This window comes from Drosophila innubila (genome assembly GCF_004354385.1).
Source record: "Drosophila innubila isolate TH190305 chromosome 2R unlocalized genomic scaffold, UK_Dinn_1.0 1_C_2R, whole genome shotgun sequence".
Lineage (NCBI taxonomy): Eukaryota > Metazoa > Arthropoda > Insecta > Diptera > Drosophilidae > Drosophila > Drosophila innubila.
The window spans coordinates 15,142,926-15,166,343 of record NW_022995374.1 but is presented as its reverse complement, the minus strand read 5'-3'; the positions used below and the strand labels follow the sequence as shown (position 1 = coordinate 15,166,343).

General features: G+C 35.6%; 1 protein-coding gene across 1 annotated transcript; it reads right to left on the bottom strand.

The window, feature by feature from the left end:
• Window positions 1-121: 121 nt before the first annotated feature.
• On the bottom strand, window positions 122-22,481 carry LOC117782996 (rap-GAP domain-containing protein DDB_G0281809-like). The gene is made up of 3 exons (XM_034620118.1): window positions 20,969-22,481; window positions 419-520; window positions 122-319 (listed from the first exon to the last, which is right to left on the bottom strand). The coding sequence occupies exons 1-3, from the start codon at window positions 21,371-21,373 to the stop codon at window positions 122-124; spliced, it is 705 nt and encodes a 234-aa protein (XP_034476009.1). The 5' UTR covers window positions 21,374-22,481.
• Between the last annotated feature and the right edge of the window lie 937 nt (window positions 22,482-23,418).

The window sequence follows — 23,418 nt, the reverse complement described above, 5'->3', positions numbered from 1 at the left end:
GTCTAGCTTTTTTATAAATTAATTTAACATTATTTAAATTGTTTGTACCGTTACGACTCTCCAATGTTATTTCGGGACGTACCGGAACCGAAACCGTAACCTATATTTGTTTCGGTTTTATTCACTGCTTCATTTCTAATTGGCCACCTCCATGTAGAACATAGCGACGCACACGTGAGCCATGTGGATTGTCGTGATCCAGATTATCCGGTGAGAAATTATACGCATACTTATTGTCGCCCACACCGCAGCGGGGCTTTTGTATTAGCTTGGCCGTAGCCTGGTTGATTTTCCCCGTAACTGGAATGTTGCCAAATGCCTGAGAGGCAACGGCGACAAGCAAAACAAAATGGCAAAATGTTAGTGGTGAAATTGTGCATAATACATGTGGCATCAGCATCTGGCTGGCAGCACCTACCTGAAGATTACGTATTGCATCTATCAGTTGCTCCTCGGTACGAAGAGCGCCAGTTTCCAGATCTGACTTGGGCAGATAATCAAACTGCATGAGGTAATTGTACTGCAAGTGGAAAGCAAAGATGAAAATGTAGTAAGTAAGTGCAAAAGGAGGGAAAAAGGGGGAATATAAAAACAGTTGCATTAGGGAAGTGTGCCAACTGAAATAGCTGCCAGTTGTTTTTAGCCCAAAACTAAATGTTTGTTGGCTTAATGTAGGCGCATCGGCAAATGATGCCAGCATAAAAAACTTTTTGCATAAAGTTAATGATAAAAGCAACAGTCATAGCAGCCACAACAACAATAACAACAACAGCGATAACAACAACAGCAAAGTTTAACGTTACATTAATAAGCCAAAAAGTATGCAACAAAAAGGCGAAGATACAACGATAAAGTTTTGGGCTTGCTCGACTTTGAGATTGCACTTGTAGTTGTCAGACACACTTCAAAGTGACCGGAACTTCAATGAAATATAAGATAGATTAATGCTTTAAGGCTAACTAGACTTTTGGCAAAGAAACAAAACAAACAAATAATTGTATATTAAAATATGCATTTTAAAAAGTTTGAAGACATGAAAAGATAATTTTTTTTAAATTAATTCTTCTTTAAATGATAATTATATTTTATTGTTGTTATTTTAAAATCATTGTGCTAGAAAACAATTTTAAAGTTTTGAAAACAATTTTTACTAAATTTTTATTAAAGAGTAATATTAATATAATTTTATCAAAGCGTATAAAATAATTCTTAAAAAAGTTTTTCTGTAATTTATTTTCTGCTGCCTCATAAATACATACTGTCAAGTCTAAGAAACACTTCAAGCTTAAACATTTTACAGGGTACTAAGTCTAAAGCAGGGAGAGTGTTCTTTTTTTTAGATGTTTCTGTTTCAGTTTCTGGTCCTCTCAGAGTCTGGTCACAATCGATGGGCATATTTTTATTTTTGTTTGTTTTTTTTTTGTTTTTTTTCGGTTTTTTTTGCTGTTTTTGGGCCACGACCCGCAACCAAATAAACAGTCATAACTGTAAAGTGTGCGACATCGACGACAAAACAGAGCTCTAGCCATATGTGTAGACTGGATTTGCATATTTTTACATGTTAAAAACGAACACACACGCGCAGCAGAGACAACCAGGCAAATTTATTTACTAACACACACACACACACACTTGTGTATGTCTGTGTGTGGGGATGAAGTTTGTGTGTGGAGGCGTGGCACACACACACGCGCACAGCAGACACACACACCAGCAAATTACGTGACCTGCAAATTAAATTTTCTCTTTCATTTCGGATATATGAGAAAATTGTCACACACTCCACAGCCACGCCTCCCACCCGCTCAACGCCCACACGCAATTTGTTGAAAACATGTGAAAAACAACATGAAAACAACTAGAAAAAAATTTAGATTTTTGCCTCAGTTTGTTGTTGTTGTTGAAAGAGCTGTTGTTCCATGCAAAATCAAAAAATTTGCAAAAATAAAAACAAAATGATCTACGAAAAAATAAAGTATCTCCAATTGAATCAGCGCCAAAAATGCTTGATGTCAAAGAAACGTTAACAAGCTAAGATTCTATTGGTATTACGTTTAGAACGTGATGTATGGCGATTAGCTGGATTTATTGGGGAATTGATTGATAAATGGTGTGGCTGACAAGATCGTGTAATGCATAACAAACTGATAGATAAATAAATATATAGATAGTGTTTAAGCTGGGTCAAAGAAACTACAAAGAAATAGAGGGATAGAAAAAGATAGAGAAAATAGAAGAACTGACCAAACTGCTTTAAAACTTGGCTAAATGGCAATTGGTAATGAACACATGCAACGAGCTAAAGAACTTGGTAACGATATTTACGAAATAATTAAATTGTTAATTAGCTACTGATCATTTATTTAACAATTTTATTAAAGTAAAACATGGTCGTTTTTTATTATAAGTATTCAGTCAAGATTCCATGACTACATTTTTTATGAAGTGTTAATTAGTAATCGTAATGAAATAACTTAATCAATTTATTTTGTGCCTCTGCAATTATTAAAATTTACCTAAGAAATCCATTAAATTTCTCTCGTGAGTAATAAAAAATGTATTGAAATTGTTAGATGAAAACACGTTTAAAAAGTTGTTGTTATAAAAAAAATGAAATAATATTGTGACGCACAGTGTAAAATTCTAACAAATTTTATGAAATTGGGGGAATATTTTGTTACTATTTGCAGATATTGTGAATCAACTTCAAAGTTAATCATCAAATTTCTCACACACTGGAGCGAAATTGTTAATAAGAATTAACACGAAAAAATTGTTAAATTTGTGATAAGAATTTATATATTTGTATAGCCAGCAAAAATTTTATTAATATTGAAATTATTATGATTTATCATGTATATAGCTGAGATTTAAAAAAATATCCTTTATTATTAAAAGATAATAAAACCTATGCTTTAAATATTTCCTTTTTTACTATAAACACCTCAGCTGAATACAGTGTGTACATTTTCTAGCTATAAATTTGTCTTGCTGCCTTGGGTCAGCTGCATGCCACATGACTCACACTGCCTCAAATTTATTTCTCTTGCTTGGCTTTAAGAAATGTTTTCCCTTTTTTATATAACTGCAAGAACCCTTGCAACATTGCAAGTGCAACAGAACAGAAAACTTGACACAAACAACAAGTAACAACAAAAAAGAAGAAATGTCAATGCTGCCAAATGGTCACAAAGTGCGTCATAGTCATAAAAGTTGTCACGTTGTTGCAACACGTCAGCCGTCAGGATCAGCTTCAGCGTCAGCGTCATTTGGTTACGTTTACGTTACGCTGCTTTTGTGTTACGTTGTCGTCGTCGTGGGTATTCGAAGAAAGCCCACACAATCACACTGAATGGCACATTGAAATTCATATAACGTATCGTGACAAGAGAGCCTATAACTACCATAGCCATTGGACAGCAACAAATATACATGAAAACAATATCAATTAAAATATGCACAAGTTTCTTAACTGAGAAATCGGACAAGTGGACAATGACGAACGACGAACAACGAACGGAAATGTGTGTCTGCAACAGCGACGAGTAACGCGTAGCTTGTTTAATTTTTTAAGCGAAAGACTTTATGCATAAATTTCAGACTCAGTCAAAAGAAAAAACAAAAAAAAAGAGAAATAAAGGGAGTGAGAGAGAGAAACATCGACTAATGCAGCTAATAAGTAGTAAAACATTACAATACCATATACGATAGGCTATTCAAATGACTTTTATTTAGAATTCCCAAACAGTTTTAGCATAGAATTCATAAAATAATTCGCCTATTTTCAGTCTTCTAGTGCTTGTAATTGTCTATTAGACATTTTTGTCTATAATATCAATTAGCTTGCACTTGCAAGTGGCATTCAAATGATTCTTTTTTATAATTCACAAGTAGTTTAAGCGCCAATGACTTTCATTTAGAATTCCCAAACAGTTTTAGCATAGAATTCATCAAATAATTCGCCTATTTTCAGTCTTCTAGTGCTTGTAATTGTCTATTAAACATGTTTGATTATAATATCAATTAGCTTATACTTGGAATTGGCATTCAAATGATTCTTTTTTATAATTCTTAGACTGACTTAGACTTATTTGGTATTCAGTATTAAGTAATTATGGAAAAACGCATAGAAAAATCAAAAAATCAATTTTTTCGACTTCAAACTGTCATAACTTTGGCAAATCTCAACCAATTTTCTTGCGGAGTATTATTTTTAACATTATTTTGCAACTATTTGGATTCTGCATTAAAATTGAAAAATTGAATATTTTTTATTAGTGTCCATGTTTTCCATACTTTGACACTTCTTCAACAGGAGAATTTTAAATAACTTTGCACTTATAATTTCCGACTAACTTAAGCATAATATTAATAATAAATTGAATAGCTAGTAAAATTCATGATCCATACGATCAATATGACTTTCCGTAACGCGTTTCTACTCTGTTCTGTAAGATATATGAAAAGTGGATGGTTTCGGGCAACCGAAAGGTTAGTCAATTTGGTTAATCGAAAGCTTTTGGGCCATAAATTTAGCTTAAACAAGGAGTGTCAAGGAAACGCGACCCGAACCCAAAGTCAAACCCAAACCCAGTCACAAAGACAGCTATAGATACAAATGCAGATAGAGATGGAGACCTGAGCATGATGACAAGCGTCGATTTTACGACCGCACGCTGCGACGACGCCGACGTCGACGTCGACTTGGACGTTGTCGATAATAAACTACAATAGCTGTTGATAGTGGCATGAATGAATGAATGAATGAGTGTGCAGTGAGTGAATGAGTGAGTAAGTGAATGAATTGCACAAGCCTCGTGCATTGGGCTCAACGGAAACGCGTTATTTTACTTGCGTTCCCATTTTGTGGGCCAAGAGACGAGGGCGGCAACGGGAAAAGGGAGAGTTGGGGGGATCAATCATTTATGCATTGGCCTTTTGCGCTTTTAATGGGAAATGGAAAATGTGCTGGCGCTCTACGTGTTTGAAAATCGAAAGGGGGGGGGGGAGGGGCGGGTTCGGAAAGTGGCAACACAGTTGGCTCCAGTGCATGTCGTACGTGGTCAAGCGACGATTCAGTCTAATAGAAAATATATGTACCAAACAACAACAACAACAACAACAAAGCCAAAATAAATATTAAGAAAAATACAGGTGAGTATCAAAAGCAAGAAAGAGAAAAAAAATAATAATAATCATAGTAAAAAGTGCGACGCGCGCTACGTGAGCATTTGGCGTGTAAACAAAATCATGATACAGAAAGAAAAAAAAAATTATAATAATAATAACCAGCACTGAAACCAATAGCGAAACCAACAAGAATTGATATGACAAATTCAAATGATGTTCAAAAAAATACCCAGTAGATCTAGCAAGCGAATGACTTAAAGCTGCAAAGCTAGAAAGTCACTTAAAAAAGCTTTAAAGCTCAATTGTAGTTACTTATGAAGCTACAGTTAAAACATTTAAAAGTGAGTTAATAAAGCCAACTCTGTCTGTTTTTAAAAAATATTTAACAAAAGCTCTTTAATTATTAGCAGCTTTAAAAGCTTTTTAGTTTAATATACCAGCAATAAGTCTACCCAGAATCTCAAAAAAAGGTGTTCTACAAAAAGATATACTCTATTAAAACAAAAAATTAATGGGTATAAAAGCAATTGCCAGAGTGGGAGTATTGGCCATAAATGTTTGGCTTAATTTAGTTAAGTTTGCGTGACAAAAAGTTCTGCAGCATGTGGAAAGTGTGTGAAAGTAAATTGAACGATGCGATATGTTTATTATTTTATTGGATTATAATTATGAATGGACAATAACAATTACAACAACAACAAAATGAACAGCGATAACAATAAATAAAAGGGCTCTGTGCGTCACTTAACTCAATTACTTGGACAAATAGCTGCATGTGGGCTGTGTGGGCGGGGCATATGTTTTAATCAACTGTCGCTCAAAAGAGACAAAGAGAGACAGAGCGAGAGACAGTGTGTGAGAGATGGGGGGGACAAACAAATCAAATTGTTTTAGCTGGAGCAGCTAGAAGAGGCTGCAACGGCCCATTGGCTATTGACAACCATAATTCTTGGCAAGAGCAGCAGCAGCAGCAGCGACGACAGGCGGCAACTAATAAAGGGAGACCAGAGACCAATAACCAATAAGGGATGCACCACACCGCACCACACCGCACACGGAACCACGGTACTATGGTAGCAGCCAACCACCAATATGGCAAACAAGCCGCAAACAAACCTATAAAAATGACAAGCAACTGCAACAAACGAGCGCATCTATCTCCAACACTAACACTAACCGGGAGATGCCTGGAGAGGCAAATCCTAAAGGCGACACATTGTCCTTGGCTTGCCAACAAGCTCAACCTACTGCCAACTTCAGTCAAGTCAAATGCCAAACCGAACCAGGCGCAACAAATTGTGAGAAATGCGCAAAAAACGAAAATGCAGCAGCCACAAGCAGCAGTTGCAGCATATCGTGTGTGTGTGTGTGTGTGTGGCAAGGAGTGTGTGTGTGTGTGTGTGTGAGTGTGTAGAGTGGTTAGGGCAAATTGACAGGATATGGCCATGATATGCTCGCCAGCTTCACAACAACAGGTTTTTAACCCCCAAAACCCCTTCACATTTCCCCCCCAACAATATTTATGACTTCCACATGCAACTACTGGGAGTATTCCTATGATAGGGGGGGGTACGGATGGGTATTCGATGGAATTTTACGTGTTAGCAGCGCCGCAGGGACAACAAAACATAACTCAATCATATAATGGTCGCATTGCTTCTGTGTGGTTGCCACATAAAAAATGCTCACTGCTGCATTGAATGAGATGTTTCAAAAACTCGATTGAGAAACTCGAATATGCACTCTTCGCCTTTCTATGCACTTCTCAAGCATGACAAATGATAATGGCCTTGCATCTGGTCTACTTTTTTTTCTTGATTACCAACAATAAAACTTGATCAAATGTTTGGAAAATATAGTTGCTTAAATTATCTATTATTCTATTAAAATCAATCAAAGTTATAGTTACCAACCATAAAACTTGATCGAATGTTTGGGAAATATAGTTGTTTAAATTATCTATTATTCTATTAAAATCAATCAAAGTTATAGATATTTAATTTACTTAATAGAAAAATTTAAAGAAAATTTAATATTTAATCAAAGAATTTTTTTAGAAAACAACAATAGTTATTTTATGATGCAATTTGGGGTTTGTTATTAAAAACCTTTGAGACTTTAATTAATTACTAACAATAAAACTTGATAGAATACTTCGGAAGTATAAATTCTCTATTAAAGTACCATATTCTTAAAATCAATCAAAATTATGGATAAATCATATTACTAAACTTTATTTTTACATAGGAAAGTTAAAAAAAAATTTAGTACAAAATATAAAAGTCTCTTAGGTAACTAATATATATTGTTTCAGGTTCAATTGTTGGATTGCTTTAAAAAGCCTTAGAGACTTTAACAATAAGGATTATAATTATCCATTTTTCAAGCAATTCAACTTGCTTAAATTTATTAAAACTTTACAAACTCGCATAAATGTGTGTCTTACATCAATTTCAATTCCTATGCAGATTCTTTTTCAACGGATATCCGCGTGCCGACCCATAGAACTATAATAAATGTACACACAATGGGGGAAACATATGTGTTGCAGCTACGCCCAAGTTACAACGTGTCAGTTCCTCTGTCGGTGGACTAAACCAACGTAACACCTCTTGTAAATTTATAGACTGCAAATTTTAATAAAAGACGCGCATAGACACGAACTGAATGATGGGCGTGTGTCAGCCCACAATGTATGTAGGAGTTTCTCTCTCAGTTTTTCTTTACCATTTTCCTTCTCTTTTTTGTATTATTGGTTTAATAAAAAGGCGCTGGCAGGACGACGGCCACAATGACTGGCAAGTGAAGAGATGGTTAAATTAATTGAAATCAACATTGATTAATGTGGGATGCGAGAAAAATGAAACTCGGCAAAAGACAACAGCAAACAAACACAGACTGAGAAAGGGCATGAGAATGGGACTGAAAGAAAAGGGTACTTCTTCTAGATATACATACTGAGACGCCCCCGTATATTTGCCATATTAAAACAGTGTTGGCTTGTGGGCTTAGCTGCAGTTTAAGTCCAGCAAATGAACTGACCACAAAACAACGAACACGCAATGTTCATTGACGCTGGCACTCGAACTGAGGCAATATCCCCAGTCCCTTCCCTAGTCCTTTCCCTAGCCCTTTCCCTAGGCCAACCTGGCCGCAAGTTTAGTTGTTGTACTTGCACTTTAATTAGACCACAGAACGTAAATTGCAATATCGCCAACTTCCCACTTTACCCCCAGTCGAATGGTTCGAATGTTTATGGGAAACTGATGAGATACTCGCACTCGCTAGCAACGAATTTGCCAGAGACACAGTGAGAGAGATAGGGAGACAGGCAGGGAAAGAGAAGAGAGAGCCTGATTTATAGATGTGCGTGTGTTGAAACACGGCACGAAGAGATTTTAAGCACGTACTCGACAGAAACTTTTTGGATTAAATAATTATAAATATTTAATTATTTAAATATTATTACTTCGATTAAAAAAATTCTATAAAAATATTAAGTTAATAATATAAAAAAATATATGTAATAACTTAATTTTGTGCGTAGTTTTTCGTAAAATTAAAACAAATTTAACCAATTAAAGTAGAAATAATAATTGAATACTTGATACAATTTGTTTTCTATCAATCTATCAATTGTAACTATCAAAACTTGGATAACCAAGAAGAATATTAATTATTAATATTAAGAATATTTATTTACTATAAATACTAATTAATATTTATTATTTATTTACTATAAATATAAATATTAATAAATATTAAGCTGCAAATCACTTTTTTTAATATTTGTAAAAAAGAGAGTTGCAAATTACTATGAAAATAAAAAGAATAAAGACAGAATAAAGACTCTTTGTACTATAAATACTGAACTATTGCTAGATATTTTTTTTAAATATATATTACATTTTGTCGGATATTATTGATAAAAAACAAATCAGTTGTTACTTAATTTACTAAACTAATACCTAATAGAATCGCACGCTAATAAGTATGTATTTTCTTTTTAAAGCAATTTGCGGTCGTATCGTGTCACGCGCTCAACTCTAATCTAAGCAACAAGTCATCGTGGCCCGCAGCTGTTGCTGTTGCTGTTGTCGTTGTTGTCAGTGTTGTTGGCGTTGTTGTTGTTGCCGCTGAGGCTGCTCCCAGGCTGCATAGGTCCCCGAGCAACATGAGCAAATAGAAAATCTTTGGGAAAATGGGAAAATGGAAAATGGCGTGCATTAAAATGAATCGAACGGGGAGATCTGCAGTCCAAGGTTTTTCCTGGCCATGCGGTCGGTTGGTCGGTCACTTAAAGGCAAGTAAAATTGATTAACTACGCTTTGTGCGCTTTTGCAATAAACAAATAAATCATTATTTATGTATATGAACAATCTGGCTGACTGGCTGGTTCTTTTATTATTTTTATTCGTATTTTTCCTTGCATGTGTTTTTTTTTCTTTTCTTGTTCTTGTGTTTAAAACAAAGCCGCAAAGTTTGCGTTCAATGACTTGCATGACAGTTAAATAAACACAGAAATCACTGACAGCAGCTCCTCCCCTGGAATTGGAGGCTGACTGGCGCTTGTGAAATGCACCATATGGCTGCCACAGCTACAGTGGACAGTGGACAGTGGAAATCAAGTTGAGCTGACTGCCATCTCCGGCATTCGGTCCAATTATATGCAAATTCTACAACTGTAGAAATCGGAGTCGACAACGACAAGCGACAATCGACAAGCGACAAGAACGTTGCTCGGGTAAAAGGTTTCGTCTTAACTTATGACATTAAGACCATTTGCAGGCGCACATTAAGCCGCAGCTACCCGATATGGTCATTGATATATTGTGCGTTGTGTTTATGGCCATCGAGAGCTGAGACCTCGTAACTGGCAACTGGCAACTGGCAACTTGCAACTGCTGCTGTGCCTCTCTGGGGACTTGATTGGGGACTTGAGACTCCAAACGGTAACTACTACGTCTATATACATATACACATATATACACAGCACAATTTATTTAATAATTCAATTGATTTGCCCATATATTCAGCTAGTTTATCTGTGAGAAGGCCAATGTCTTGCTTTGAAATGCTAATCGTATCCAAGGGGGGATTACATTCAGTTGGCTTGCTTGGACATTATTGGAAAGTAAGAATCCAATAAACAAGCTGCTGCTTACTTCTATTTAAAGCTTTATACATCCATGTATAATGAGCTAGCTGCATTCTTATCCTCATAAGGGGGAAACATAAACATAATCAGTAAACTCCTTAAATCCAGTAAGTTGTTCAGAGATACAAATCTAACTTTTCTTATTGGGTTTAATTTTTCTTTTTCAATTATAACTTCTTCAATTATTCCTTAATCTTTGGTTTAATTTTAAAGCTGAGTTTTTATTCAATTTATTTGTATTATTCATCAAATATATAAACTTAGCATCTATTGCAGACTTTCATATAATAAGCGGCTTTTTATCAACTCACACCTGTTTTAAAATGTTATATATTTTATATTGATATTTTACTTAATGATTTTTAGGTAATTAACTCTCACATTTAATTAAATACATATATGTTTCATTCCAAAACTCCACATAAATTATTTTCTTAAATGATATATTTTATTAGCTTATGACTGTTATTATTATAAAGTAGGAGTAACAAACTAATATATATTTAAATTTATTTTTATCTTATTTATTATTATTATTTTCAATATATTATTTAATAAAGTAAGCCTAATTTCCTAATGCGATCTTCTCTCTATTCAGATACAAATTTGGAATCTTTATCTAGCTCAACTTTTCACAATTCGTCTCCAACTCTTAGGAATTTTCTTTATGCAAAACTATGCTTATAAGACTCTTACCACAACGATTCGACGCTTGTTGCATAAAAACAAGAAACCTGCTGTGCTATTTGGACAACCAGCTAATAGAGCTGGATTATGTCTAGGCGCCAGCCAACTGACCAGATCTTTAAGCGCTGATAACTGCGGGCCAATAAACTTGTTTTTTTTTAGCAGGTATGACTACTGTCTTTGGCCAAATTAGCCAAGTCACACTGATCAATGACTGTCTCTAAGTTGGGGTTCCTTTTATCCAAACGGGGTAAAACCCAACAATCATATTTATGAGTGGACAAATATATGTGCACTTTGAACCACAGCTCGAAGAGAGCCAGGCAGAAAGGGAGAGAGAGAGAGAAAGAATAAGCGTAAAGTGATTCAGACAACGTTACGCTGGCGCAGATGATTAAAGCAAAACAGGTAAACCGCAAATGAGCAAAGGGCGGCAATGATGGACTACAAAATACCCCATGCGTCATAGTTAACGAATTAATAAGTTTACAAAATTAAATAAGTAGATTCATCTTGTAAAAAAAACAAGCAGTACAATAATTATTACTATTCTGAGAAATGTGACAAGTTTTGAGAACTTTACCATTTGTATTAATTTATTAGGATAAAAAACAAAAAATATATTTAATAATACACAAATTTTCAATGAAATTTATTACATTTTGACTAAGTTATTTTTGCAGGCTTAATCGAACTCATAAGATATTATATTTATAACAAATTAGTTTCCAACTATCAAACTTAATTAGCTGTTTAACCAATATACCCCTATTTATGAATTAAGCATAGGGAATAAAAACATTGACGTTTTGGCTGCCACTCGGAGAACTGCGAAGCTGACTGCACACCTACGTGTGGCATTTGTTGGCGTGCACCTTCTTTGGCAGGCAGCTGCCACTTGCAACACACACACACACACACATACAAGCTATGACGAAGGTTGCCGCAGAGATTGAGACTGAGACTGAGACTGAGGAGGATGCTGGCCAACATGCCACATAATTGATGGCAAAGTCAGCGACAGCGAGCGACACTTAAAAAGGAAACTTGCTGGATCCACAGCAAGACCCAAAAAGGCGTTGTCGTTGTCGTTGTTGTTGTTGTTGTTCTGTGTTGTTTGTTGTGGCAACATATTGCAAGAATGCTGCGGCATTTCATTGGAACAGGCCAGTTCAAGCATGTGCTGCTGCTGCTGATGTTGCATGTGCATCATTAAAATCAAGTCGGACTTTTTGAGGCTGCCTTTTGGCAAACGTCAAATATTTTGTTGACCATTGCCCCCTCGCCCCAGCCACCAACCCCGTCTGCCTTGCAACGCGTGCCTCGTGACTCCCGTTAGCTCGCGTGCCGTTGCGTCGCCCCAAAAATAAATCGAACAAGAATTCTTTTTTATTTTTATATATTTCGATTGTTGGTGTTGTTACTGCCGCAATCAGAGGCACACAAAATGTGATAATTAATACAGAAAACACACAAAAAAAAAGCCAAAATACAAGCAAACAGCAGCTGATGCCGAGGCTGAAACTGTGAGACTGTGAAACTGGGTCAAATTCAATTGCTTTACATTTTGTTTATAATTCTTAATGCAGCAAGAACAAGTAGAAGAAAAGGCAACAATTGTGAGAAGAATAACAACAATAATAATAAGAGGCATCGCACGCTTTTCACATTACATCGAAATTGTTGTTCTATAACACATTTGTGTGCTATGTTTGCTTTTATTTTGCTGCTTTATATTTATTTATGTTCTCTCTTGAATTTATTGCACTTTTATTCTTCACACACACACACACACACACACAGTCACTCAGCCATTAGCTATGCGAAGCAAGAAAATGTGGCAACTGAAAAAATTTGCATACTGTGATGCGCTTTTATGCATCTTTCTGCTAATGGAGGGTCCAGTGAAGGTCCCCTCTCTTTCACACCCCCCCCTCTTTGTCGAACTGTCCCTTTGCAATTTCCTTTTCTTATTCGAGATATCGCTTAGTCCGTCTGTCGCCTTCTTTTCGCAGATAAAGCTGAAACTTTTACCCCACAATAACAATAACGATTGTGCAATTTCGATAATGCATTTTTTTTTGTGGCTAAAAGATATTCCTGAGCTCTACAAAATACGAAAGTGAGATTCTGTGTGTGTGAGTATAAAATTTGACTGCTCCACTTCAGTTTGAGGGCAGCTGAGTTTATCCTGAGCTTTCTTAAAAATTTGTGTTAGCACTTTTATAATCTTCAATTAATTTCTTAATATCTCGTAAAATATATATTAAATATGTTTATATATTTTGATATTTTATCTTCTTTATTTTATTTGTAAAATTATTATGTTATTTTTTTTATTGAAGAATCAAGTCTGATTAGAAATAGATTTTTTCCTATATCTCACAGAGTTGAGTAACTTTTTAAGGTTAAGTAAATTTGTTGCTTGTTGAAAACACTTAGTAATGCTTTGATAATTGATATTGAAAGGAGAAGTGTTACTTATAACAGTTGCTAAGTATTACACTGCTATTGTTATAAATTACGAAATACATTCAAGAAGTTGCTGTAAATGAATTGGATACATAGAACCTGGAGTTATTTTAAGTACATTTTCTTTAGCTCACAAATCAATAGGTTTCTTAAATCTTAAGTAATATAGTGTGTCTATCCTTCTGTAACATACAACTACCATTCATCAGTTTGCATTGCATTTAGCTATTAAATCAGTTCCCTTTTAGCCAACATGTCATTATTATCGACAATTTCCCGAACTTGTTGTTAAGCACACAGATGTGTTCAGTACAATGAAACCGCATAGTTTGCCTAGGAGCTGAAGTACTCGTACTTTACCGCCCACAAGCTTGATGGCTCTCACCTAGGCACAGCCACACCCAACGATTGCCATATAGAAACCCCTCAGACTTCCTTGGCATTTGTCTACATGAATGATTGTCATTGCTAACCAAAATTGTGCATATGACCGATGGACGAGTTATGTGCAAGGAAACCGAACAGGGACTGGAGAAGGGAAACTGAGACAGGGGGGGGGGATCTGAAACTGGCTAATGTGCATGCACATTGACTGTCAAAATTTGTATGCACAACAAATTTCTCATATTTAAGTACGCAGCCATAATGATGCGATGCGGATACGCAAAATGCATAAATGCAACAGCAACAGCAGCAACAGCAACAGCAAGACTAACAACAAAGCCAACAAACTGTGCTTGTATAGTTGTAGTTGTAGCTTTGCTTGATGCATCAATCATACGCCATGAGGGCTGCCAGACGATGATGCTCATGATGCCGCTGATGATAGTGCTACTGTGTTTGTGTGTGTGTTTGTGTGTGTGTGGCAACCCTAATGCTATTAAAAATCAATCAATGGCACATAAAACAAATGAAAAATGCAACGAAATTCGCTGCTCTCTCTCTCCCGCTTATCGCCTGCTGTGCGTTTCATGTATTGCTCTTATCAGCTTTTAATTAAGTCAATTTTTTTCTTTCATTTTTTTTTTTTTTTTTATATATTTACTCTTCCAACTGGCATATTTTTTTTTTTTAGCAAATACTTCCTATTTACTTGCCGGACTTGTGTATTAGCTGTGCACAACACGTACTCTTACTCTTTTCTCTTTTGTTTTCTTTGTACAGCAATTGTTTGCATTTTACTCTTTTTTATTTAATATTTTTTAGTGCATAAATTTTTTTTAGTGCTGCGTCGTTTTCCATTCGAAATACTCGCTGAATGCCATTCCCAATGTAAATTGGGCATTATTTGTTCCTGTGCGACTGTGTTGAACATTTTTCCGCTCCTTGCATTTCAATGTGCACCGTTTTTCTGCACCTACAACAACCACAGAGCAGCAACAGCAACAACAACAACACAAACACCGTACATTCGTGGCTAGATTTTATGCCAAAGCTAAAAAGGCAGCAGGATTTTCAATGGTCGTATGTAGTTTTCTACGTGACACAATTAAAAAACTAAATAGAAAATGGAAAACGCTTTGCATTTTGTATTGAAAGCGAAATTTAATAAAAAGGCCCAGCCAACAGACTGCATGCATGGCCGACAGGGGGCGCCACATAACTCTAACATAGAGGAACACTGTAAATGCTTTTAACCAGGCGACAAGAATTGCAGGATGCATTGCAATTAGTATGCGAATCACACCAAAGAAATTCCACTAAAAGAATTTAACAAAAAAAAATAATAATTTATGTATATTTGTGAGTTTTGTAATGTCACTTTAGTTCATTTTTATTACTTTTTTAATCAATTTAAGCGAATTCTACACTAAAACGGCTATAAATCAAATTTCCGCTTTACAGCTTTACAACTTTATAAAGTACCAACGAAACAAATTACAATTATGAAGTTTGCAGAGTTAAGTAACGGCTACGATTTTTTTAGATCTTATTCTACAAATGTTTATATTTTCTTTATGCATCGTAAACATTTTAAGTCCTATACTAACCAGTTTTGAAAAGTCTATAACAGTTGGAAATAATATATTTTCGTTTTCATTTATCTATTTAAACTGAATTCAAAGTTTCATGGCCCAAAAACTTTAGGAGTTATTATATTAAAATTTTAATTTTTTTATGAGAAAAATATTAATTTTCCAATTTTAATGTTGTTCAGTTGTCAACTTTTAATTGTCAACTAATTAATTGAAAAGTCGTTGCAAATTTATTTAAGTGACTCAAAATATAAGACCATTTTTTCTGCTTTCCTTTTATTGCCTTATGATGTATTACTGCATTTGTTTATCTGCTTTAAATCTTTGCGTTTATTCGCACTTGAGCTGCCAACGATTTGTCTCATTAGCACATTTCCAACAAATGTTGTGTGGATTTGTCATACACCTGAGTGTGTGGATTGACAAATTATTTCTACTGAAAAATGTAAATTTATTCCAAAACTCTCTCTCTGTCTCTGTCGGTGCAGTGTGAACAATGTCAACGGAAATATTTTATTGTAATTTATAATTACATTTAACAGATACTTGATTTATTAAAAAAAATACCCTGAATCAGCTTGAATAAGCACTCGGTTTAAACTTAAATTAACTCGAATCGACTTGAGTTGACTTGCAATCGTCGTCACTTAATTAATAGCCTCACATTTAATCTGTTTCAAAATGCTCCCGCTTGATGTCTCGCTCTTGCTCATTTTAGAGAATGACTCGCTCCATCTCTGTCTCATTATCGTATATGGAGTTGGCGTGGCCTTATAAAATATTATATGATCATTTGTAGCCAGCTATACGAGGGGTCTTAGTGCATTCAACTGGCGCTCAAGAATTGTCATAAGCCTATTAAGCGAGGCTTTATTTATAATTGTTATTGTTTTCGACTCTTTTTTTTTATGGTTTGTTGCTTTCTTATTGTTTTTTTGTGGTTGTTGCTGTTAAAGTGAAATGCTGGAAAGGCTTTAAGTGTGCCATAAAAGTAAACAGTGGCCGAGGATTGGCCCAGGAAGCAATTAAACGATCAACTAATTAAAGATGCCCTGCAGCAGCTGTATTCATATAAACTCATAAATATCTTCTTTTTCTGACAACTGTAAATACAATTAAAAGAGACAGATAAATGTTCCATTCGGATTAATCAGTTGAAGTTGATTAAAGCTAATAAAGATTTGACTCATGAACGTGCATAAAATTATTGGTATTTTTAGTGATATTTATATTACTCAAGTTAATGATAATTTATTAAAAATCGAATTTTAATTTTATATTATTATTGTTTTAAAAAACAAGATGATAAGCTACTTCAGCAAAATAAATTTATGCGCAAACTGTATCCTATAGCTAATATTCTTCTATTAAAGATTGGCACCAATTTTAGCCTAAGATACTACTGTTGGATCGTGAACCAGTTATTACGACATTTAGTTAATGTTGTTTTTTGTATTCTTGTGAGTTTTTCTATATTATATTTCTTTAAGAGTACTGGCAGTCTTCAAGTCTCCGGGCTAGTTCTGGATGCTATTTTGTTATTTTTTACTTTTATCTACAAAAAGAAAATAGTACATTAGTCATTTTGTTAGTTTTAAAAAGATATTTGTAATTTTTATTTGATTTGTATAATAATATGTAGTTAATATTATAATTATTTATTAATCATTATTTATTAAAGTATTAAAAGGATATCAAAAAGTTAAATAAGCTCCCAGTTGCATTACCCGTTAAATTATTTAACTAGTCAATTAACTTGTAAAATTAATAATATTATAAATCTGATCGAGCTGCATTTTGTGACTGAATCGTTTAATAAAGACTGCAAAATGTACAAATTTATGAAACAAATTGCAACTGCAGTCAGTCTGCATGCATTATTAACAATTATGAATGTGCAATGAACATACATACATACATTGCTGGCAAACAAATAAGAATTCCCAACTCGCTGCGTGTACACAAATAGAAGAACACGAAATGCGTGCCGCCGGAGGTCAGTAGCAACAACAACAACAGCAACAACAGCAACGACAACAACAGCAAGAGCAACAACTATAACAACTGAAAATAAAATCAACACATATATACATATAAATGCACATGGAAATGCACTGCCAGTTGCACATTTACATAAACCATGTATGACCGTCTGTGACTGTGTGTGTGTGAGTGTGTGTGTGTGTGTGTGTGAATGCACATATATGGCACGATGTTGCATGCATTTTCCAAGCGAGGCAACATCAAGATAAGGCGACCTCAAAATCCCAAAACGAACAGCACACACACTAAGTTAACCCTTTATGGTATATATGCATGTTACATATTATATACTATGAATTTGTATATTTGCATATACGATCTGGCAGTTGTTGCCGGCACAATGCACGCTTATTGTTTTGGCTTTTGGCTGCATCTCCGAGGGCTTAATGCATTTTGTCTGCCCGCTAGGATACGCATTCAGTTCGGCTCGTTATTCATACTAAAAACATAATCGGGTATTCGTTTCGTTATTAACTAAGGGCAATTCGAGTGTGGGGGGAGGAGTTGCTCATTAAGCTTAGGGCAGAGCGGAGCGGAGAGGAGCTGAGCTGAGCTGAGCGGAGCAACTTGGCGTGGTCTATACGAACAAATTTTTTTTTAATCAAAAATATGCGCAATTTATTCGTGCCAAGGAGCCAGGCAAGAGTGCAAAGTATTCTTAAGGACATTGAACCAACACCCTGTCGATGAGTCAGACGACAGAAAAGCGCCAGACACGCGACTTGGAAAGTGGAACTACTCATACTCCTCCTACAACTTCCAACTACAGCATGTCCATTGGATTGGCACACAGAATATATTCTCGTACAAGTATGATGATGAAGCAGTTGAAGAAAATATATATATATACTATATAAAAAAGAGACAATTTTTCACATTTATTAAAGGCCCAAGCAAAGAGTGAGAAAATTATAATTGAGACCCGTTGAACGTTGTCGTCAAGTGTCGAGCAGCTGAAATAAAAACTACTTACAACACACGCGAAGAGCGACCCTCGAATTGAGCCCGCATATTGTTTATTTAGCAAGGATATCGAAACCCGAGGCACAGGCATATGTCATACATACGAATACTTGGCTCCTTCTGTGTGTGTATATTCAAGAGGGCTGTTCCTGCAAATAACTATCTTGGCAAGGACACACGGTCTGTTATTGCAAATAAGTATGATTCTTAGACTGATTGGAGTTTATTGTTGAGCTAATAAGTAACTTTACGCTCAGCGGCAGCTTTTTAAGAAATCTATTTGTGTGAAAGGCTTTTTTTTGTAAGTAAGAATTATTTTGCTACTTTTTTATTTATTTATACTTATTAATTTTTAGTTGTAACAAAAATGCAATATTTTTGATATATTATGCAAAAGCAATAAACTAAAAATTTATAGAATTTAAACTACAGAAAAATTGAAAGCAATATTAAACAGATAAAATTTTAGAATTTAGCGGACTTTTTTCTTAAATTTAAAAAAAATTAATATTTTGATATATGAAAATATTGACTAATGCAGAAAACTCAAAAGAGTGCATGGCGCTAAATAAAATTAGAGTTTGTATGTTATTGCTTACATTTTTAAAATATTTAATGAATGAATATTTTCTGTGCTGCATTTTAGTATAAAAATTTGATTGTCAATGTGAAAGAAAAGATTCCACATTGTAAGCATTCAAATTTATATCGAAATAATAAAATTAAAAATATATCTGAGACTGCAGGTAAGTCTAAGAATAATAGCTATATGTCAACTAAGATAGAATTATTCGACTATTCATAAATGCCTCTGACCAGTGAGATTGGTATTTATGGAACCTCCCTCGCTGATGTGTATATGTACATATGCCTGTACATAGTAGAGTAGATATGTGCCATATGACGGACCCAGTAGCAGAAGCTACGAGCGACGATGATGATGACGACGACGACGACGACGACGAAGTCGTCTGGCTGTGTCGCCAGCTAGGCGATGCCGCAGCTCCCGGTTCAATAAACGCACTTACACACACCAACACACAAATACACACACTGGCATACACTCACATGGCAGTGAATATATTCACATACACTCACGCACTCGCGCTTATGAGTGGCGCGTAATCAAATAAACGACGAACGGCAAAGTCGAAGACCAAGACAAGATGATAGGGGAGGAGTTGACAGAGGGAGTTGGCAGTGAGTGGAAGAAGGGGGCGGAGGAGGGAGGTAGGGAGGTAGGCATGGTGTTGCATTCGGGGGCAAAGGCGAATGCGGTTGCATGCCCAAACGGAAGTTGCCCGGAAAATGTACATAGAAAGTGAACTTAAGTTAAGTTATCTACACACACAAGCACACACGCAGTCAGACAGACAGTCCGTCAGACAGACATACACACACACACACACACACACACGTATAGATACGAGTAGAATGCATAAGATATTGTTGCCGTGGTTGTTGTTGCCGTTGAGTTGTTTATAAAGTTGCCAGTGTGACACTGTCGCGCAACTGTTGCAATTTGCTTTCAACTTTTCCAAATTCTAATTGGCAAAAGTACAGCGAAGAAAATGTCATTCACAGACATTGAAGTCAATTCGTTGCTGCTGTTGTTGTTGTTGCCACTGTTTGTTGTCTGTTGTCTTTGTGTATGCGGTCTTCCCAAGCTGAATTTTATTCATTTTTTTTTTTTTCATTTTTTTGGTTTTGTTGTTAGCTGTTGTCGGTGGTAGTTTTCTAATGAATTCGAATGAAAAGGAAGCGCATGATTGGTTTGCTGGATGTGCAACTAGCAGGTGTCGGATTTCCCAAATAAAGAACCCCATTCAATGAAATGACTCACCAAGGAACAACACACGATTACAGGGATAAAGTAAACAAAATAAAATTGAAAAACTATTTTATAGACCGCATTTTAATTTGATGAAAGTTTGAACTCAATTAGTAACAAAATTAGTCAATAAATACGAAACTAATTTTACATAGATTAAAAATTTCAAACGAAAACTTTCTAAGTATTTTAAAATAATTAACTTAATTTAAAGATTTATAAATTTTATATTTAAATGCATATTTCTCAGTATAAACAAGAAATCTGAAGGAATGCGAGTGTATGCATATAAAAACCATGAGTATATATTGTAAGTATGATAAGAACGCCATGAATAAAGTAAATAAACTCCATTCAAAAGATTTATAATATTCATGCTTAATAATGTATGCATTATTTTTACTTTATCGCCATAATTAATGCAAGTAAACTCAATTCTGTGCAGCATAAATATTCTTCATGAAAGATAAGAAAACTGTTATTTAAAAAATGTTGTTTTTAAATCTGAAACTGCTGATAACTGACAAAAACAAAAAAAAAAACCTATCATCAAGACAATAAATTGAGTTTTGTTAAATTTATTCGATTTTGGTTCTTCTTCAATTTCAGTTCAGTTCTTGCTCTGATTTTATAAGCAGCCCACTTAAGGGCCCACTTCATTTGCTGGGTACATTTATGGATATTCCTGGTAGGGGATCAATAACTTACCACAACATCCTCAGAGACGGACGCCCCCACCTCCTCCTCCTCCTCCTCCGCCTGCTGCTGCTGTTGTTGTTGTTGTTGTTGTTGCAGTTTCCCCGTCTGTTCATGGTTATTATGATGATGGTTGTGGTGGCTACTGTGGCTATGATGCATCAGCAGCTGATGCTTATTGGCTGCTGTTGGTGTTGTTGGTGTTGTTGGTGTTGCTGCTGCAGCTGCTGACGACAAACAGACGAGGGCCACCAGAGGCAGGGCAAACAAGAATCCATATGGGTAACACATTTCCTTCTTTTTTCTCGTGTATGCAAACAAAATACTTTTGCCAGGTTGTGCAGTTATTGCTCTCAATACCACTGTATGTAGTTTTGTAATAATTATATCTGTGTATTTGTATAGATGTTTGTACATGTTTAAGTTGCACACACATACACACTCACACACAGACACGGCAAACAACACTTGCACTTTTATTCACTCTTCACTCTTATTGAGAGAAGAAGCTTTGAATGCTGCTTTAGTTTTCGCAGCTTCCGTTGCTGCTGACATTTGTGAAGCTCTGAAGCTTTATTAATTCTTCTTCTCTTTCTTGTGCTTGCAATAACAATTTCTTTTACAGTTGTGGCTTCAACTTTTCCGCTCTTATTTAAATGCTGCTTATGGCTATTGTTGTAGTGGTAGTTGTAGTTGTTGTAGGTGTTGTTGGTGTTGCTTGCGAGGGTTAACACCACACATGCGCAATGACAGCGGAAGCAGCGTCAATTCGTTTCTTTTTTTTTTTTGTTATGTTTTTGTTTTTGTTTTTGTTTTTGTTGTGGCAACTGCTTCGCTACGGCTTTGCCCTTTTTTCTTCACATATGACGCATACAAAGAGGTGGGCGTAAATGGTTGCGGGGGGAGGGGCCAGGCGTTTTTTTGTAATAAATTAAATTTAAATTTCGAAACTAAGACACACGACACCAACACTATTAAACATACATTAGCTAATGTTCTTGTAAGCTTGTTTGTTTTCGTTGTTGCTTTTGTTTGCTTTTGTAAATGCAACGACACAATTAATGAACACGCTTTCCGTATACAAAGGAGCTGTTGCATTTGTTGCTGTAATCCCACACACACACACACAGGCACACACGCACACGCACGCACTATACACGGACACGGGACATGGACACCGTTGTTGTTATTGGTGTTGTTGTTGTTGTTGCTGTTGTTGTTGTTGTTTGCTTTGTGCACGCCTTTATTACAAAAGAAGTAGGCGGCGGCGCACTAACAACAACAATACTAACACACGCAACTCTCTCGCCAGCCAATGTGTCTTCCTAATTTCGTTTCCTTTCGTTGCGCTCTTGGTCGCTTTTTATGCATATACATATACATATATATTCAAATAATACTTTTATTTTTATTTTTTGTACACTTCTCGTATGGAACACAAAAACAGCAAATCTCGTTACACCGCCTCTGCCTTGTGCTGGCTTTGGCTGTCGGGCCGGTACTGAGTTTAACAGAGACACGGACGCGGAACAAAGCCATTTGTTTGCTCTGACTCTTGACTTAGTCTGATTGGAGAATGAGAGAGCGTAAGAGCGCGAGCAACTCGCGAGCATGCAACGCGATCGCAAGCATCAAAAGAGAGCGCAATACTGTAGCAAGCAGCAAATGCGGGCTTACTGCAGTATGAAAAGAGAGACCGTTGTACTAGCTGATCTATGGAGTTTGCCATTTCTCTCTGATGTCGGTTGTTTGGTTGGAGGAATAGCTGCAACACTTCAACAGTGCTCTATTGGAGTAAGTGGAGCAACAACATTTGCTCTTAGTAAAGAGAAGGCTTAGCGTAGATCACGCTAATTAAAGGGATTAGTTATTTTCTCAATATGAAACTAGTTACAATAAATATTTTCAATAATCAATTCTAAAATTCATAGAAATAGATCAATGTTGCTGACGTACTTTCGATAATTGTAATCCATATTCATTTGAATTTTATTCATTGCTCTTTACCCAATGCTCACAGAATTACGTACAATCATTGACCTAGACCAAAGCCTACTTACGAATCATTCATACTACATCAACGCCCAAATTGCTTGAGAAGACCGACTCAATCTTGAGGTCTTGAGAGTTCAATCATCAATTGAAATAAAATTGACTGCGTACCGATTGCAATACTCTGTTGTCCCACTTGGTCAACTGACCCAAAAACAATACCTATGACAATGCCTATGACTATAAAAAATTCCAAAAAACAAATATACAATTTTGATAACTTATCGCCGAAAGAGGTTTGAGATATGTTCACCTATGTGAGGACGTCATTTCGTAACTTCCGATCGATGAATACGCCTACTTATTAGTCGTCACCATGGTCAAGATCAGACCCTTGACTTTTACCATATCAACAATTAATAGATACTCGCTATCAGACCAACATCCGTTATACTCGCATGTTTTATGTT

Coding starts and splice junctions, on each gene's coding strand:
- LOC117782996 (XM_034620118.1), bottom strand. CDS start 21,373: ATGTACAAACATCTATACAAATACACAGATATAATTATTACAAAACTA. Junction 521..20,968: donor CCGTCTCTGAGGATGTTGTG/GTAAGTTATTGA, acceptor TTCCACTTGCAG/TACAATTACCTCATGCAGTT. Junction 320..418: donor ATGCAATACGTAATCTTCAG/GTAGGTGCTGCC, acceptor GTTGCCTCTCAG/GCATTTGGCAACATTCCAGT.